The 14,346-nt window shown below is 34.4% G+C and overlaps 1 protein-coding gene across 1 annotated transcript in view; it reads left to right on the top strand.

The window, feature by feature from the left end:
- grik1b (glutamate receptor, ionotropic, kainate 1b) overlaps positions 1-14,346 on the top strand; it is a 52,307-nt gene that overhangs the window by 21,989 nt on the left and 15,972 nt on the right. Inside the window, exons 3-12 of the mRNA XM_067364649.1 lie at positions 206-463; positions 1,935-2,116; positions 2,869-2,922; positions 3,197-3,370; positions 5,247-5,390; positions 10,257-10,364; positions 10,469-10,510; positions 13,052-13,165; positions 13,243-13,446; positions 13,591-13,814. Of these exons, the coding sequence (XP_067220750.1) occupies positions 206-463; positions 1,935-2,116; positions 2,869-2,922; positions 3,197-3,370; positions 5,247-5,390; positions 10,257-10,364; positions 10,469-10,510; positions 13,052-13,165; positions 13,243-13,446; positions 13,591-13,814 (1,504 nt within the window). The remainder of the gene's footprint in view (positions 1-205; positions 464-1,934; positions 2,117-2,868; positions 2,923-3,196; positions 3,371-5,246; positions 5,391-10,256; positions 10,365-10,468; positions 10,511-13,051; positions 13,166-13,242; positions 13,447-13,590; positions 13,815-14,346) is intronic.

Genomic DNA, 14,346 nt, shown 5'->3' with positions numbered 1-14,346 from the left:
CCTAAGAAGAAAATGGTTTGTGGAACCTTTATTTTCAAGAATGTAGGCAAGATTTAAAAACAAAAATGAGTTGAAATGACTTGCACAGCCAATTTTGATATACTTCAACATTTAAGGCAGCAACTGAACTTTAGTTTTTAAGTTGAATTAGGGGGATAACAGTGTGTTAATGAAGTCACTGATGTTCTGTTGGTCTTGATGTCAGCCTGTGATCAGCTGGCTCTCGGTGTGGCCGCGGTGTTCGGCCCGTCACACAGTTCTTCAGTGAGTGCGGTCCAGTCCATCTGTAACGCGCTGGAGGTTCCTCACATCCAGACCCGCTGGAAACACCCGTCTGTGGACAACAAAGACAGCTTTTACATCAACCTGTACCCAGACTACGCCTCCATCAGCCGCGCTGTGCTGGACATCGTGCAGTTCTACAAGTGGAAAGCCGTGACGGTGGTGTACGAGGACGCAACAGGTGGGCCGACTGATCAGAAACGCCACTTTTATTTCTCAGGAGGTTCACGTTCTCCGATATAATTCAAGTATCAACTTTGGCTCGTATGTATCTCCTAAAATGGAAGAAAATAAATGTGTGAAACAAAAAATAGTTAAAAAAGTTTTTATTTTTAAGAACCTTTAAGACAAATTGAACCTTTCCATTGCAAGTTCTTTATAGTGGAAAAAGGATCTTCTGATTATTAAAATATTCTTCACAGAAAGAAAGGTTCTTTGGGAAATCAAAAATGATTCTTCTATTGCATTACTACAAAAACCCCTTTCGAAGCCTTTATTTTTAAGAGTGTGGATATGCCTTGGAGAAATATGATGAGAAAAGTTTGAGTTCATTTTGAAATACTTTGGTATCTTGGCAAATCTTAACATAGTTTAAGAATATGTTGAGATCTTTTCTGAAACTCTTGGGGTTGCTTTAAGTTTTAGTTTGTCTTTTCCTCAAGAGAAACTTCTAAAAATCAGCAGCACCTAATCAAAAATCTCCATTTAATTGTGTTGCTGTCTAGGAGAAACAAGTGAGATTTTGAAGAGATCTCACTGGTGATTTTTCTTTTTTCTTTACTGTATTTATGATTTCTAAATGCATTTACAGGCCACATATATTTAAAATGACCCAGAATATGTACAATTAACAGACTCAACTGATTAGGAAAAAAGATGCAGGAATTAGATGAATTTATCATCATCATATCAGTGTGTGTAATGTGTATGCCATATTTATCAACCGGCCCATGAGTGTCTGATGGTTATTAGGAGCTCAATGCATGAAAAATGTCCATAATTCACACTTCTGCTCTGAATTTGACATCTTTGTGTAAATTGGTGTGGTTAATATCGACTTTGAGATCGTAAAACTTTGGGATCATTTGTTTGCTGAAATGACATTTCTTCATTATTAATAAGATTAGGATATGATTAACTGTGTATAATTTTTCAGGGCTGAAAAATATTAAAAACCGAAAACAACATCATTCCTGTTTGGGAAAAGAAGACATAAGCATTACTTTTCCTTTTTTTATGTGATGGGAATTTGAATTAAGTACAAAAATCAACTTAAAATGATATTTGATAAATCTGAGTCAAAGCAGAACTTGATTAACTCATTTAACATTACGGTTCATTTCATATTTACAAAAAAAGTTTGGCTTAGTAAAATGTTTTAATGTTTTTGGAAGAAGTCTCTTACCAAGGCTGCATTTATTTGATCAAAAATACAGTAAAAAACAGTAAAATTGTGGAATAATATTGCAATTTAAAATAAGTTTTCTATGTGAATCAATGTTAAAATGTAATTTATTCCTGTGATCAAAGCTGAATTTTTGAGTCTTCAGTGTCACATGATCCTTCATAAATCATTCAGATATGATGTTTTAATGCTCAAGAAACATTTCTGATTATTATCAATGTAATATTTTATATGTAATATTTTTTAGGTCTAATTCGTCTTCAGGAGCTGATCAAGGCTCCGTCGCGGTACAGTATCAAGATCAAAATCCGACAGTTACCGATAGGAAGTAAAGATGCCCGGCCGCTTCTTAAAGAGATGAAGAAGGGGAAGGAGTTTTGTGTCATCTTTGACTGCTCGTACCAGACCGCTGCAGACGTCCTCAAACAGGTAAAACACTGGGGCTGAGCGCCATTCAGAGCTGGAATGTCTTTTAAATTCCAATTCCATTTTTAAATTCAATTTGAATTTGAGGTGGCAAACATTCCAATTTAAATGTTTGAATGCATTCAAGCTAAAATTAAGAAAAATAAAAATGTTTTGTTTGTTTTCCAGTACAAATATTTAAACATTCTTACATTAAGACACATTTACTGGAGAAGCACATTTACCTCAGATGTTAAGTCTTGTTTTCTGACAAATTGCTCAAAATTATGTTTAGTTTATGCTTAAAACAAGAATAAGTATCTGCCAAATGGAATCAGAAAAATCATTTTCTTCAGTGTATGACTGTACCAAAAAAGCAAAGTTTGTCAAGACAAAGCCTTGTTCGAAAGTGTAGTAGTAAAGTTTAGTAGTAAAGTAAAAGAGTAAAGCATTACCTGTATTGAATTTGATATCATGAGATATTGTGACATTATTCACCGCTGTCTGATGTCATGCATTGACATCATCAAATCCCATTTACTGTTACAGCAATAAAAATACAAATCCCCATCAAATGTGATGCATTTGATTGCTCCACTTTGTGGCTGTTGTTGCAAAAAAGATATGGTTTATTTCAGCGCTTTGATTCCAGGTCTTGTGGAGTCAATGCAAATACTGTACATATCTAATGTTCATAATAAGAGCTTAGAATGGATACTGGTGCAGAGGGAGGTTTAACATGTCCTCCTCTTTCTCTCTCTGCTGTTCTGCTGTAGCTGTTGTCTATGGGCATGATGACAGAATACTACCATTTCTTTTTTACCACTCTGGTGAGTTTTTCTTTGGTGCTGTCATTGTTTTGAAAAGTGTGTTCTGCTGATTTGAATTTAGTGCTCTGCAACATTTTCAGTCAATAGATGCTGCAGTGAGGATGTATTTTTGACAGAAACGGAAGTGTTAAAATGTTCATTTCTGGGTTTTGGCCTACAAAAATACGTCATCCCTATAGCACTCTATAGACATTTTTAGAAGAGGAATCTTTTAAAGCTTTTAATTTGATGCGTAAGAACTGAGATGATGTATTGACACAACTGTATGACACAGGATCTGTATGCGTTGGACCTGGAGCCGTACAGATACAGCGGGGTGAACATGACGGGATTCCGTCTGCTCAACATCGACAGCCCTCAGGTGGCGTCAGTGGTGGAGAAATGGTCCATGGAGCGACTGCAGGCTCCACCCAAACCTGAGACCGGCCTGCTGGATGGAATGATGACAGTCTGTCCATCTTCTGAATATAAATATATATGATCATATTACAGATAATCAAGTTTTATTCTGTTCATTAGTGCTGGGACAATACATTGATTCTCAACTCTCGATATTCTGATATTTTCTCTCTCTAATAAATTCTGAGCTCAGTTTTAACAGCAGTCACAAAGCTCACAAAGAAGAGTGCTGGAGAGTGATCGTGTGTTTGTCATGTAAGTGGTTAAATATGCTTGTACCTCGGCTCGGAATGATTTTATGACACAAGATTAATGTAAACACAGCAAACACTTCAACCTGTTCAAACTTTATGAATGATTATTTTAGGTTTAAAGGGTTAGTTCACCCAAAAATGAAAATTCTGTCATTTATTACTCACCCTCATGCTGTTCCACACCTGTAAAACCTTCGTTCATCTCTCAAGATCCATTAATGTACTAAAAACATATTTAAATCAGTTCATGTGAGTACAGTGGTTCAATATTAATATTATAAAGTGACGAGAATATTTTTGGTGCGCCAAAAAAACAAAATAACGACTTATTTAGTGATGGACAATTTCAAAACACTGTTTCAGGAAATTTCGGAGCATAATGAATCAGTGTGTCAAATCAGCTGTTCGGAGCCCCAAAGTCACGTGATTTCTTGATACGCAATCCGAATCATGATTCAACACGCTAATTCATTATGCTCCGAAGCTTCCTGAAGCAGTGTTTTGAAATCGGCCATCACTGTATAAGTCGTTATTTTGTTTTTTTGGCGCTCCAAAAATATTCTTGTCGCTTTATAATATTAATATTAAACCACTGTACTCACATGAACTGATTTAAATATGTTTTTAGTACCTTAATGGATCTTGAGAGAGGAAATGTCATTGCTGGCTATGCAGGCCTCAATGAGCCATTGGATTTCAACAAAAATATCTTAATTTGTGTTTTGAAGATTAACGAAGGTCTTACGGGTGTGGAACGGCATGAGGGTGAGTAATTAATGACATTATTTTCATTTTGGGGTGAACTAACCCTTTAATAACTAAACTCAGAATCAATTCGAGAGAGGATCGCGATACATCGTAAAATATCAGAAATGCTCCCGATTCTTTGTATTACGATTCAGTAATCGGTGTATTGTCCCAGCTCTATTCATACTTATACAAAAAGTACAAAAAAATGGTACAAAGGAATACTATGGTATTTTGATATGTGCTATCCCAGCTAACAGGGAACATTTTAGTTCGATGTTCATGTAACATTTTGTAAATGTTACTACTTGTTTCAGAATGTTCATAAAACATTCAAAAGTAATGTTCCAATAATGTTTGAAGAATGGAAAGAAATGGAATGTTTGCATAATCAAGAACACATTTTTGGAGCATTTAAAAAAACTAGACATTTTAGAACTTTCAGAGAACATTCTGAAACAATGTTAGCAAATGTTCTTAGCAAACATATTTTTGTTTACTGGGATGATACTGAACAATTACCATATTCATATATATCATGATATCACAGCACTCCAAAGTATTTCAGTAAGTAGCATGATTTTACCAGGGTCCAAAAAAATCTTCTCCACAAAATGTTTTTACCATAGTACTTGACCAAAAGACAAAAATAGTCTCTTATTTGAGTGTCTGCTGTATCTGTATCTCCTATTCTGCACTGATCAAGTAGATTGTTTCAAAGTATCTTCACATTAATGAGCATGAAAATAACAGTGTTAGGTTTCAGAGTTCATCATTCATGAAACAAACTCAATTCAACTGTAAATCAGCTCTACAGAAGATATCATTATTCATCATTATGCAGCTTGAGTCAGTTCAGCGTTGAGTTGAACACATTCATCTAGTCTAGTTGCATGTCTGATGAATCATCTCTCTGTTCCTCAGACTGAAGCAGCGCTGATGTACGACGCGGTGTATATGGTCGCTGCCGCGTCCCAGCGAGCGTCTCAGATCACCGTGAGCTCACTGCAGTGTCACCGGCACAAACCCTGGCGCTTCGGCTCCAGATTCATCAGCCTGTTCAAAGAGGTAAATGCACCTGTTTAAACACTCGTGCCCAGAATGAAGCGGATAGTGACACTTCGGTCATCATTTACTCATGTACATTTGGAAAGACACAAGGATTAGCAAATGATGACAGAATTATCATATCTAATCTTTTAAACTCTGTCAGAGACTCCTGAACTCCAAATGCATCATTACTGACTCTTCTGGAAAGTGTTTTGAGGCACTTCTAAGCAGCTGCAGTGATTTATGTACAGACACTCTCTCTCTCCCAATGACATCTTCCAAGTGTTCTTGTCAGAGCTTCCTGTTTTGGAGGCGGTATTGTTGAGTCAGCATGTTGGCATTGCAGGCTGGAAGATGAATGTGTGTTGGACGAGTGCTTAATGGCTCTAGCTGAATCACTGAGGCTGGCTGTGCGGGTGAACACATTATAGTTGGGGATGTCTTCATTTAGAGGTGAAGCATGTCATTTCTGCTCCACTAGTGGCCCGAACGGAATTGTAACCAAATGGGCCGATATAACAACATTGACCCAACCAATAGCATGAATATGGCAAGTGGTGCTGTCTGCAGAGCCAAATGACATCCAGCTCCATCTCTCGGGACGTAATGAGTGGAGTTATGTTTAGCGTAGAGTTATGGGTCGGTTAGGGTGTGGTTGGGCCATCTAGCTCCACCCATTGGCAAACAGCGAACAGCCTCTCCAAATTTGGTTAGGGATTACCTGTTTTTCTGAACCATGACCGGTGTGGAAGGACATTTTTTTTTCTAATATATATATATATATATATATATATATATATATATATATATATATATATATATATATATATATATATATATATATATTTATTTTTTTCCTGTAATTTATTGCCATTTTCCTGTTTAAGGAAGATGGATTTTAAAGGTTTCAAAATGTATTATTTATGGTATTTAAAAAAACGAACAAAAAAAAATTATTATTATTATTATTATTATTATTTCTAATACATTGTTTATAAAAATGGTAATAATACTATTACGGAAGAGGATCAAAGCCAAGCAGTAATAAAAAAATAAAACCATCTTGAGATTAAAGTTGTTAAAGTTCATGAAAAAACTGATAAAATGTTGAGAATAAACTCATTAAATTATGGGAATAAAGTCATTAAATTACGAGAAAAAAGTTGTTAAATTATGAGAAAAAAATTGTAATTTAATGACTTTTTCTCATAATTTAATGACTTTATTCTCAACATTTTATCTCAACTTTTTTCTCGAAATTTAACGACATTTTTCTCATAATTTAACGAATTTGTTCTCGTAATTTAACAACTTTTTTCTCGTAATTTAATGACTTTATTTTCAACATTTTATCTCAGCCTTTTTCTCGAAATTTAACACGTTTTTTCTTGAAATTTAACAACTTTAATCTCGAGATGGTTTAATTTTTTTTGTTATTGCTTGACCCTAATCCTCTTCTGTATACTATTAACAAGTAATAACAATTAATAATAATAATAATAATAATAATAATAACAGTTAAAAAGGAATTGATTTATTATTATTATTATCATCATTATTAGTGTTAATCATGAATTGGCAGGTATTTTAAAAACAAACTAAAAACAACAAAAAATATTCTTTATAATAATTTATGAATACATAATTTATTTAAACAACAACAATAATAATAATATTAATAATAATAATTATTATTAAATACATTAATTGTTTTTTTAAACTGTTTTGGAGCCAAAAAAGTATATTTTAGTTTAGTTTGTATTTTTTCCAGATTACAAAAAATAAAAAATGTTTAATTAAATTTTAACTCCATGTTTTACCTCCAGAGATGCTTTCTGACACTTTCACTGAAGTCAATGTTAGTTAATGCATCTCTGAAGTTCTTTACTTCAGTGCTGCTGGTGCTGGTGATGATGATGACGATGATGCCATCTTCTTGATCTTAGTGAGAGCATCTGATACAGTTTGTACAGACTATGCTGAGCACTGCTGGGTCTGGTGTGTTTAATCTAGGTCTGATGGTAAGTGGAGCTCACTGTACGTGTGACCCAGAGCAGGATGTGATAAAAAGGAAGGATCTACTGAGATTTACACTAGAGAATAATGACTAGAACAAATCTGGACAAAGGTCATGTGACCTCAGTGTGAGTATAAGAAGCAAGTCTTTAAGACCTCCACTACTGTATGTGAAGATTATGAAAGCTACCCAGCCCACAGCAAATTAAAGAAATAATCCACTGGATTTGCACATCAGGCTTTACTGAATGTCTGTTGACTATATAAGTGCTGCAGCCTTGTAAATTCACATGTTCTGGGTAAAAGATCCACTGAATCATGTGTTGGGCAGATCGGTCTCTCCATTTGGCTCGTATCCACTCCGTGAGCTTCATTATAGAGTCCATTTACTAACAACTCGTTGCAGAACAGAGCTGATGATCTATTGCTCTGGGCACTTTGTTGATCATGTGACTGTTTGTGATCTATTGGTCTCTGGGTTGTTTCTCTTAGCTGTTTGTCACTCGGTGAATGGGTTTGTTTTAGACAGATTATAAAAAGCCGAGGAAATATGTTTAAGGTAACAAGGTTGATGGCACATGTAGTGGCAGCAATCCAACACGCTTGACGCTGGCAATATAAATAAAAAATGTTTAATAAGCAAAGAGAACCCTCAGGAGATACGTAGAAGTACCTTAACCACACATAGATGATATCCAACAAAGGACAAAACCAAACAAACCAATAATAAGTGACCAAAGAAACAAAGTAGAGTGTAATGAGTAACCAAGGACATTATACATTACAAGCATTATGCTTAAGGTCCTGGTGCTACAAAGTATTTATTTATAATTCATTAACCCTTTAAGCCCCGAAGGCATCTTTAGAGTTGTTGTTGTTTTTTTTTTTAAGAGTGACATACAAAAAAAGTAAAGACTCGTAATTATAGCAAGGAGTGTCAAAAGGTAGGTATCATTTGATAGAAAACTTTTTACATTTTTAGAGAGAAAAAAAATGACGGAAACTATCTTTCTTATTTTACATGCAAAAACTCAGGAAGGAAATAAGGTAGGAGGACAATTATTATTATTATTATTATTTTTTTTGGTGAAGATCAAATTTTGTGGTGATAGCATAAAGTAATCAAAAGTTACAGCATTTGGAATCAAGGTTTTGTTTAACCCTTGACGCCCCCTAATGGGAATTTTTAAAATCGTTCCTCCATGAGGAATATCTCATGATCAACGCAAGGGATTATGTTGATTTTGGACTCATTTCAATCAGGAGCATCCACTGTCAGTAATGTTAGTAATGGCATTTTCTAGGATCTATGTATGAAGTTATAAGCGAAAATGCCACATGAAAGCTACATTTGATTTTAGTTAACGCCTGTTCGCCTGTGGGGTTATGTGTCGTAGCACCGTGAGGAATATCTCGTGATTGCTGCATTGGATTATGTTTGGACTCATTGTAATCATGAGAATTTTCCACATTTGGAGCATGTTTCATGAAGTTACAAACCAAAACATGACATAAATGCAGCATCCATATATTATTTACATATGGGTCTTGTGGGGCTTGATGTACAAAAACTCGCTCAAGTTTTGTCAAAGCCCAAAACAATTCAGCTTGTTGTATTATACTTCATAAGACCTTTCAAATGACCTATGACACATGATTATCTGAGCTGCATGATGTTTTTGACACATTGCAGTATATAGAACAAAAAAGCATTTCATAAATTATGAGCAAAAAACTTCAGAGTTAATCAAACTGGCTACATTCATTATAAAGTTCAGACTCTATGCTTTCAAATGACACCTATTTTGTGTTGATCAAGGCAGTAGTTTTGAAAAATATGATTATTAATTTCATGTAGGTAGGTGGCGCAAGCGGGCAGTACCAATTTTGTGTTATTCTTGTCAGTGGCTGCTTAGTAATTTGATTATGAATTTTTTCGAGGGGGGTGGTGTACTGCATGCAGGACACTTCGGGCTTAAAGGGTTAAACTAATAATAATTTTATTTAATAAAATATTTATTTATTTATTTATTTATTTAATAAAATACAAGGTGCTTTTTAGAAAAATATTTTTTACATAATAAATAAATGCATTTTTTATAAAATGGATAAAGTTAATCCTATATTTTTATTTAATGAATTCATGTATTTAATTAATTTGTTTACTTATTAAAAATTTATTTAATTAATAATAATAATAATAATAATAATAATAAAATGAAGAATGTAATGCATTTTAAATGTATTGTATTTTTAATTAATTTCAATAATGTATTAAATTAATAATCATTTTATATAGCCTATGCATTTATTTATTTAATATAAATACAAGGTGCTTGTTAGAAAAAAAAATAATTTTATGTTTTTTTATAATAAATAAATAAATGCATTTTTTAATAAAATGCATTAAACTAATCATATATTGATTTATTTAATTAATGTATTTCATTAATGTATTAACTTTTTAAGAATTAATAATAATAATAATAATAATAATAATAATAATAGAATCATAGAAAAAATAAATGTAAATAACAATTTTACATAGTAAATGTATCTATTTAGAATCTCATTCCCTCTCTCTCTCAATCTTATATCCTGTGCTATAAAAAAAAAGAATGTCAGAAAGCCCCCAAAACACACAACAACGAGTGAGTGAGCTAATAAAGCGAGGTAAAGTAGTAAACACTGTGCTGGCGATGTGCCAAAAACACATTCTCAACTAATGATAATGATAATAATGCTGCATCTGGCCTCTAAAGTGGGACTTAGAATAAAAACAAATGAGCAATCAGAGTTTTATCATCTCTGTCCCTCATGTTTAATCTAAAATCAGATCCTCTTCTCTCTCCTCCTCACTTCTTGTAGGCTCAGTGGAACGGACTGACCGGACAGATAATCATAAACAAGACGGACGGCCTGAGGAAAGATTTTGATCTCGACATCATCAGTCTTAAAGAGGATGGGATGGAAAAGGTAAAAGCAGAAGATGCTCCCGTGGTCTGCACCTGTCTAAGCCACGTATATTAATATCTGTGTCATACATGTGAAATCTTGGCTTTTTGTTTTCTTTTCTCAAGCAGTTTATGGAAAATGGTCGTTTTAACAAAGTGTGGAAGAAGGTTTGTACTGAACATCAGAAATGTGACATTTAAGTCCCTTTTTTCCCTTCATGTACTACGTTATTTCCTAAAAAACATAGTATTACCATGGTGCTTTTTCCACCCGTGCCCCTCAACCTGCTGACACCTCTTGTGCTGGTTTATAGATATTATTGATGTCTCATGAGGGACACATTGGTGAATTCATGGCTTAGTTATGAATTATACTTGGTTTTGACACTTAAAATAAACATAACTTATTACTTTAACTCATTTTCTTTTATAAAGTTGTCAAACTCTCAGTCGGTGGCTCAAAGCCAGCAGCTTCCAAGAGCTCTGCATCCATTTATGAAATATCACATCACTCATGGAGTCAACAATGCAGAGAGCTCATTTTATTAAACATCTGTTTATGAGCACTAATCGCACGCCAAGCACTCAATTTGAAGACAGTTTCTTAATGTATGTTTTAAAAGGCTCCCCGTGACAACAGCTATCAGACAGAGGTGACGTGGCGTAGCAAATGAAGCTATACTGCCGTACACAGACAGAGTATCTCACAGGAGCTGCTGTTTGCGTCTTCTTTCAGTGGATTGAGCGCAGTTGGTCATGTAAAAGAAGGCAGTGATTGTGCAGATGATGGTGATGTGAAGCACCTGCTTTTGCACTATATGTGGTACATAACAATAAGAATTAAGTCTGTTTTCTGTTTCTGTTTCAAGGCGCATTGCTCTCTAGATTTATTTCCCCCGAGATATAAAGCATTCATTTGCTTCATTTATTTCAATGTTTCCCTTATCGTGTTTTCCTTTTACATTGTAAGACCTAAAACTGAAGTGTGTGTTTTTGTTGCTTTATTAGATTGTGTGTTTGTTTGTTTATTTACAAGAAGTCATTAAATCAAAGGCACAATATGTAAGAATTTTGGATTAAAATATCCAAAAACCACTAAAACAGTGTTATATATTTTGTTGACTTATGTACTTACATTATCTCGAATGTTTCCAAGAATGTTTAAATCCAGAGAAATACACAATTTTATCCAGGACACGGACCATGTCCGTGTGTTGCCTATCAATGACATCATACCTGCGCTACCCTCGATTTCTGTTTTTATTTTGTAGAAATCATGGAAACACCAAAGACGCTTTAATATATTGTGTTTTATTAGACAGGCGAGCAACTGTTTGGATACATTCGAAAACACTTTGCTTTGAACAAACGACTGCTTGAACTAGCAGCAGGGTTGCCAGGTTTTCAGAACAAAACCTGCCCAATTGCTACTTAAAACTAGCCCAATTGCGTTTCGGGCAGTCCCACAGTAAAATCTGCATTTTTGGTGGGGCTCCCCAGGTAAAGGGGCTAAATATCATGTATTTCGGGTTGCTTCAACCCACGGACATGAAAAACAACAAGTGGGAACAGAATGAATGTAGCCCAATTCTGTGGAAAAAACGCGGATTTGGCGACACTGTCTAGCAATGAAAATGTACATATTGTGCCTTTAATTTTAAAAAAAATGAACAAATGTCTTTATTTATTTAATATAAATAATATATATAATAATAATATAAATAATAATAATATTTTATAATAAATAATTGTAATAAATGTTATTTTAATTATGATATATAATAGTCAGAATATATATATATATATATATATATATATATATATATATATATATATATATATATATATATATATATATATATATACAGTCCAAAAGTTTGGAACCACTAAAATTTTTAAAACAGTAAAAAACAGTAATATTGTGAAATATTATTACAATTTAAAATAACTGTTTTCTATTTGAATATATTTCACAAAGTAATTTATTCCTGTGATGCAAAGCTGAATTTTCAGCATCATTACTCCAGTCTTCAGTGTCACATGATCCTTCAGAAATCATTCTAATATGCTGATCTGCTGCTCACGAAACATTTAATGTGTACAATTGTACAAAATATTTGTGTACAATATTTTTTTTTCAGGATTTTTTTGATGAATAGAAAGTTCAAAAGAACAGTGTTTATCTGAAATCTAATCTTTTGTAACATTATAAATGTCTTTACTGCCACTTTTGAACGGTAGTGTATAATGCTACAGAAGCTTTGTATTTCAGATAAATGCTGTTCTTTTGAACTTTCTATTCATCAAGGAATCCTGAAAAAAAAAGTACACAACTGTTTTCAACATTGAAAATAATCATAAATGTTTCTTGAGCAGCAGATCAGCATATTAGAATGATTTCTGAAGGATCATGTGACACTGAAGACTGGAGTAACGATGCTGAAAATTCAGCTTTGCATCACAGGAATAAATTACTTTGTCAAATATATTTAAATAGTACACAGTTATTTTAAATTGTTATAATTTTGCAGTTCTATTGTGAATACTGTATATACATTTAAAATCACAGATAATATTTAAAGGAATAGTGTCATGTGAATAGTCTGGTTCATAATTGATGAATTATTCTTTTAATCTGTCCTCTGAAATCAACAGTTTTCAGCATGAAAATGAAGTAACTGTTTATTTATGTGGTTCTGCATCTGTTAGGTTGGTGTGTGGAACTCAAACACTGGCCTTAACCTGACAGACAGCAACAAAGACAAAAACGCCAACGTGACCGACTCCATGGCCAACCGGACACTTATTGTCACCACAATTCTGGTAGGAATCAGTCAACTCCCATCAAAAAGACCTAGAGACTCCACATGCTGGAACTAACAGTGTTTTTGCCCTTGCAGGAAAACCCGTATGTGATGTACAAGAAGTCAGATAAGCCTCTGTATGGGAACGACCGGTTTGAAGGCTACTGTTTGGACCTGCTGAAGGAGTTGTCCAACATCCTGGGCTTTTCCTATGAGGTCAAACTGGTGTCTGATGGGAAATACGGAGCCCAGAATGACAAAGGAGAGTGGAACGGCATGGTCAGAGAGCTAATCGATCATGTAAGTCCAACTTTCTAGGTATGATTATGAGTTTTGTGGCTTTTAGTTCATGGCTTTATGCTATTGTCCTCATCAGGCCCTTTCATGCAATCTTAAAGAGTCAAGCAAGTTCCCATGAATTCATTCTCACTAACTTCATTACAGGTGGCAGATTTGGCCGTAGCGCCGCTCACCATCACTTACGTGAGAGAGAAAGTCATTGATTTTTCCAAGCCCTTCATGACTCTGGGAATCTCTATTCTCTACCACAAACCCAATGGCACCAATCCAGGCGTGTTCTCCTTCCTGAACCCGCTCTCTCCGGACATCTGGATGTATGTGCTGCTGGCCTGCCTCGGGGTCAGCTGTGTGCTGTTCGTCATCGCCAGGTACAAATCATTTGAACCCATTTTAACCTTTAGATTGGATTAAACTCTTCAAATTGGACCAGTTTCACGCTTCTGTTATGTTTTGTTGAATTGTGGTTAATTAGCTCTTGTTTTACTGCCCAGTCTTGGCCAGCTCATTTTGAATACGAATGCAGTGGAACTTTTTAGTACAGTTAACTTTTTTGGCCCACACATGCTCTTACATTAAAAATAAAGTGAATAAAGGAAAAAGTTTCTTTAGATTATTAAAGTGTTCTTTACACTAAGGCCCTGTTTACACCTGGTGTCGGATCACAAGTAGATGAGGGAGACACGTTCATGTTTACACCTGGTGTTTTAATCCGTCTCTTTTGTCCACTTTCAACCACTTCTGTCCTGATTTCATAGAGGATGTGTAAATGAGTGGGCTTTTTCCAATCTTTCCATCTAATGCATGACATAAGATCACACAATTGATATATGAACGCAGTAGCTATGAGTTGGACATGACCTGGGAAAAGGAAGCAAGGAAGGCTGGAAACAATCTGGAGAT

The sequence above is a fragment of the Chanodichthys erythropterus genome, chromosome 17 (genome assembly GCF_024489055.1).
Source record: "Chanodichthys erythropterus isolate Z2021 chromosome 17, ASM2448905v1, whole genome shotgun sequence".
NCBI lineage: Eukaryota > Metazoa > Chordata > Actinopteri > Cypriniformes > Xenocyprididae > Chanodichthys > Chanodichthys erythropterus.
This window is presented reverse-complemented; position numbering and strand designations above follow the sequence as displayed.